Raw genomic sequence first — 4,810 nt, forward strand, 5'->3', positions numbered from 1 at the left:
AGGGGATGCTGAATGTGTACCAGTATTAAGGTGCAGGATCTTAAATTTCCATTTGAAACCACAGGGATTTGCAGGTTGTTGAAGGTTGATGCTTTTTGGATTAAAGCTTCATTTGTGATGATTTTTATGACTTTCAACTCCCTTGGTTTTGTGCCAAAAATCATTCCGTTACCAGCGTTTATTCTAGAGTTTAAATCCAGTTTTCCGGTGTCTGGAAACTGGGGCATCTCAGATGAAAAATCTCTCAGCATCTGTCCAATGAAGACAGAAGAAGGCACCCAGTATCAGCACACTGGATTACACTGTGGATTAGCCAACAGACAACGTTTGGGTTCCTGCAGGGCAAAATGCTGTATATTTAGGGTTTTTCCTTCACAATGGGAATTTACACATCTTCCAAAAAGGTTTTAGTGAGAGCCAAAGGGAAATTATTTTTTAAGCAGTTTTGATAATCGGGCTTTTATTAAGTCAGGCATCCATCATCATCATCATCCATTTTTCCAATAATGACAAAAAATATACAGATATTAGTGAAGATAATATAATACAGTCTTGCTGCCTTCACTGCAGTGTAATATAATTTTGTAGACACACCCAAAGAGCCATTCTGAGCCATTCTGATATCCATCTATCCATTTATTCATTTTCTGCTCCTCATCTGGGTTAGGGGTGGTGGAGGTTGAAGTCAACGCAGACATGCCCAGCCCTCCCTCTCCCCAGATACCACCTTCAGGTCTTCTGTGAGGAAAATGAGGCGGTGCCAGGTCAGCTGAGTGTCCTGGGCTCTCCTTCCAGTTGTTCATGTCTGAAACACCTCACCAAGGCGGCATCATATTCAGAAGCCTGAACCACCTCTAATAATTACCGTAGCAGTTCTACTCTGAGCCCTTCCCAACTGACTGTGCGCCTCACCCTTTCTGAGCCGAGGCACCCTTCAGAGAAAGCTCATTTTCACCACTCGCATCTGCAGGCTGATGCTTGCAGTCATTACCCACAGCTTGTGGCTATAGCAGAGGATAGAAATGTGGATATATGCAAGAAAATCTATAAGATTGCTTGACTATATATATATTATAGTCAACCATTCAAATTTAGAAAATTCTTTTTTTTGTCAATATTCTAAGGTTGTTAATTCAATCGGATCAATTTGGATTTGATTTGTGAAATACATAGAAAATATCCAAAAAAATAGTTTATTCACTTTATTCTTTATTATACATTCACTTTACATCATATTTAAACATTTGAACAAATAATTATGTCACTGTACACACAGCAGCTTTGTCAGCTTGTATCAATTGCAAATTTTGTGCACAGTTGGACATTAGGAACAACAGGGATATTGTGCAATGGGATACTAATCGAACAGTAGGATAGTAAAGGGAGTAAAGGCAAGGAGGTGCAGTCATTTCCAAACTCCCAGTCAGGGCAGGAGATGGCTGCAGCTCCAAACCTTCCTCCAGAAGAATAAGACAAAACATATATAAGAGAATAGAATCCAGAGGAAGATGAGAAAGTGTCTGAAGATTTTTGTTGGGCTGACACAGGATGAAAAGCTGCTCATGTAATCAGACAAACAAGGACGACTCATTCGCTCAGACTGTGATAAAGTGTGTCTTTTTGTGTTTGTACAAAATGAAAAGAAAAAAAAATCTGAGAACACCAAGTGCAAAATGTAAAAACTGATAATCAAAAATCATTTTCTGATGTGTGTGCGCACGCATTGCTGATTGGTTGGCAGTCCATCTGGCTGCTTTTGTCTATAGGCATGCTGCCCCTCATGTCAATTATGCGATCACGCGTGAAGACTGTGTGTGTGTCTGTGTGTGTGTGTGTGTGCATGTATGTTTGCGTGTTTTTGTGAAAACGGGGGAGGGTGTAAGAAGGGGGGATCCAGATGTTACGTTTATTCTCATTCTCCTCCATCATCACATTTAATTTAATCCATTTCCCTCCCCCACAGCATTGTACAGCAAGCCATCTGTACACACACACACACACACACATGCAGCCTCCAGCATGCTAATGCTAATGTGTGTTAGCCCAGCCAGGTGGCTGGGTGGCCTCAAATGGGTCCTTGTGCACCTCTGGCTCTGTGCTGATTGGAGTGAATGCAGCTGCTATGAAATTATGTAGATCTGTTCGCCACTGTCTAAGTGGGTCACTCAGTGTGTGTGTGTGTGTGTGTGTGTGTGTGTGTGTGTACTACATCTTGTGTATTTTGGTGGTGCAGTCTTGTTAAAAGCATGTTTTTTATTGAAATTGTGCTGTACGTTTGGAAAGAAATTCCCTGATGATAGCTGGCTACAATAAAAACTGTTTAACAGCTATTTTAAAATGATACTGGCATGAATATTAATTACATTTACAGATAAAGTCTGATTTGGCATACGCAGAGTGGTCTTTGCTCCTATACTGGATTCGGGAAGACATTAACATGTTGGGAAACATGACCAGTGGTGCAAATCTAATGAATAAATCCTCTCAGTGTCTGTAAACAATGACCACACTGCAGATAACAACATAACTGAAGCAGAGAATAGAGCCGGTCTTCAGCCGTTTGGTTCTTATCTTTTAATTCTCATACCTTCTCTTTCTTTGTCACTTGCTCCTGCAGAAAAACATGATGTGAATGGAAACAGGACTGTTCCACCTTTTCCAGAGGGAACAGAGATGGCCATGTTTGGTAAGTGTCTCCAAACACATACAAGGAAATTGATGCAGTTTAGCTTAAATGCTGATATGACCTAAAACCTGCATTGCAGCTTATTGTAATTGTAATTTCAGTGATTTCAATTTCAGTCTTTCCTGCCTTGTTAACTTCAGTATTTCTTGTACATGCACAAGCCACAAAAAGGGGAAAATATAGTCATGTACACATACAAACAGAAAGTGGAGGGCTTCCTATTGATGGTCACGTTGACTCACATGAACTTAAGCATAAATGAAGCATTAGCTACCTACTTCTTCTCTACATGTAATATTAGACTAGTCACCCAATGTAATGCTGAAAATTAATTGAAAACATGCTGAAAAATAAACTCCAGTTATGAACCAGGCTTGCTTTTAAAACTCACAGCCATAGGCTTGTATGTTACGCCCAGATTTTTGCATTTTTAATCTGAATATATTTCATCACGGGGTTAGTTGCTGCATCCTTACCATTCCTGGATATATCTGTGAAATTTAAGTTAGCTATATAACACCAGATTCAATTTTTGTAGTTATTCTTCTTGCACTGCTGTTTTTAGACCTATAGCTGCAAACACTCTGCTTCTCTTCTCTTATAATTTGTGTAATTCACCTTCCAGAATAAGACAAAACATATATAAGGTTGGCCTACAAAATTAGCATTGCAAATAAAAATAAAACACATGCATACATATATAAATTATACTGTTTCATGTTGCTAGTACCAGATTTGCTTCATTGCACAGATTCAACAAGGAGCTGGAAGTTTTCCTCATTTGATCCATATTGACACAAACACGTTACACAATTTCTGTAGATTTGTTGGCCACAAATCCATGATGATGGTTCCACCAGATCCTACTGGATTATTGTACTTACCGTTCCCTTCGATCAGCTCAAAGCAATCTGACTATTCTCCTCTGATCTCTGGCATCAAGAAGATATTTTTATCTAGAGAACTGGACGGATATTTTCTAGGTATTCTCCTATTTTCAGCTCATTCTCTGTAAACCCTGGAGATGGTTGTGGGGTAAAATCCTAGTTGCAATTTTTGAAATACTAAGGCACATACAATCATGCCGTATTCAAAGTTACTTGAATGTGTCTTTCTTTCCACATTCAGGAAAAAAAAGCTGTTTTTCACCCCTCACTTTTGTCCATTTCTACACAGTGGATGTCTCTTCCATAGTGAGACGTCGTATCATGCTAATCTGAAAAGTGGAGTTATGCAAGTAAAATAAAGTTTGTAGTTTTTAGCTGTGGATATAAGACTCTGTAAATATGGGTTTACTATAAAAGTCTGAGAACCGGGGTTATGCATGTAACCTGCAGTTTATTTCTGATTTCTGTATTTCTTTTTGTTTGTGTTCATCATCCACAGTTTGGTCTAAAGCACGCAAACAGTTCCTATCAAATCCACGTCATGAGATTTATGATTTTCTATTGACTACACTAAATGGATCTCCAACCGTATTACATGACACATGAAAAAACAATTAAAAGAAACAAATGTAGAAAGAAGAAAATAAGTAATTTACCATCCACCGTACAAACTCGACTCCCAGTCAAACGGCATCTCATTTTCTGTATTTGTCTGCCTTTATTCTTCATGTAAATGCTCACATCAAAGTCAAACATCTGAATCTTTGTGAGTTTTCTCTGCCAACAGAAGGTAATGAGGGACTCAAGTCAGTAAATACTCCCACAGATGTAATGCATGGTGTGACCTGGTCTTTACTGTCTTGTTAAATTGGATTGGTTGTTAAAGACTGCTGTTATTTGTTTTATTTGTTTTATTTATTTATTTATTTTTTCCCCTCGAAGGTATGGGCTGCTTCTGGGGTGCAGAGAGGAAGTTTTGGAGGCAAAAAGGAGTTTATTCTACCCAAGTGGGCTATTCTGGGGGTTACACATCTAACCCCACCTACAAGGAAGTTTGCACAGGTACCCTCTGCTTACCAACACACACATAATCATGTGTTTTCTACTGTGACTCAATAAATTGTGGAAAACAAGACACACATAAACAGAAGAGTGAATCATTTCCCACAGGCCCTATTATACTGGGGCATGGATAAGGCTGCTATTCATGCCTGACCACTCTGAGGAGGAGCTGTGT

The 4,810-nt window shown here is 39.0% G+C and overlaps 1 protein-coding gene across 3 annotated transcripts in view; it reads left to right on the forward strand.

Moving 5' to 3' along the window:
- The window catches only part of msraa (methionine sulfoxide reductase Aa), a 56,278-nt gene that overhangs the window by 18,212 nt on the left and 33,256 nt on the right, over window positions 1–4,810 (forward strand). For all 3 annotated transcript variants that reach the window (XM_005753243.2, XM_005753244.2, XM_005753242.2), the window contains exons 2-3: window positions 2,618–2,686; window positions 4,516–4,635. In XM_005753243.2, the coding sequence (XP_005753300.1) occupies window positions 2,618–2,686; window positions 4,516–4,635 (189 nt within the window). The remainder of the gene's footprint in view (window positions 1–2,617; window positions 2,687–4,515; window positions 4,636–4,810) is intronic.

The sequence above is a fragment of the Pundamilia nyererei genome, unplaced genomic scaffold (assembly GCF_000239375.1).
Source record: "Pundamilia nyererei isolate P.nyererei 1_Seehausen unplaced genomic scaffold, PunNye1.0 scaffold00415, whole genome shotgun sequence".
NCBI classification, from domain to species: Eukaryota; Metazoa; Chordata; class Actinopteri; order Cichliformes; family Cichlidae; genus Pundamilia; species Pundamilia nyererei.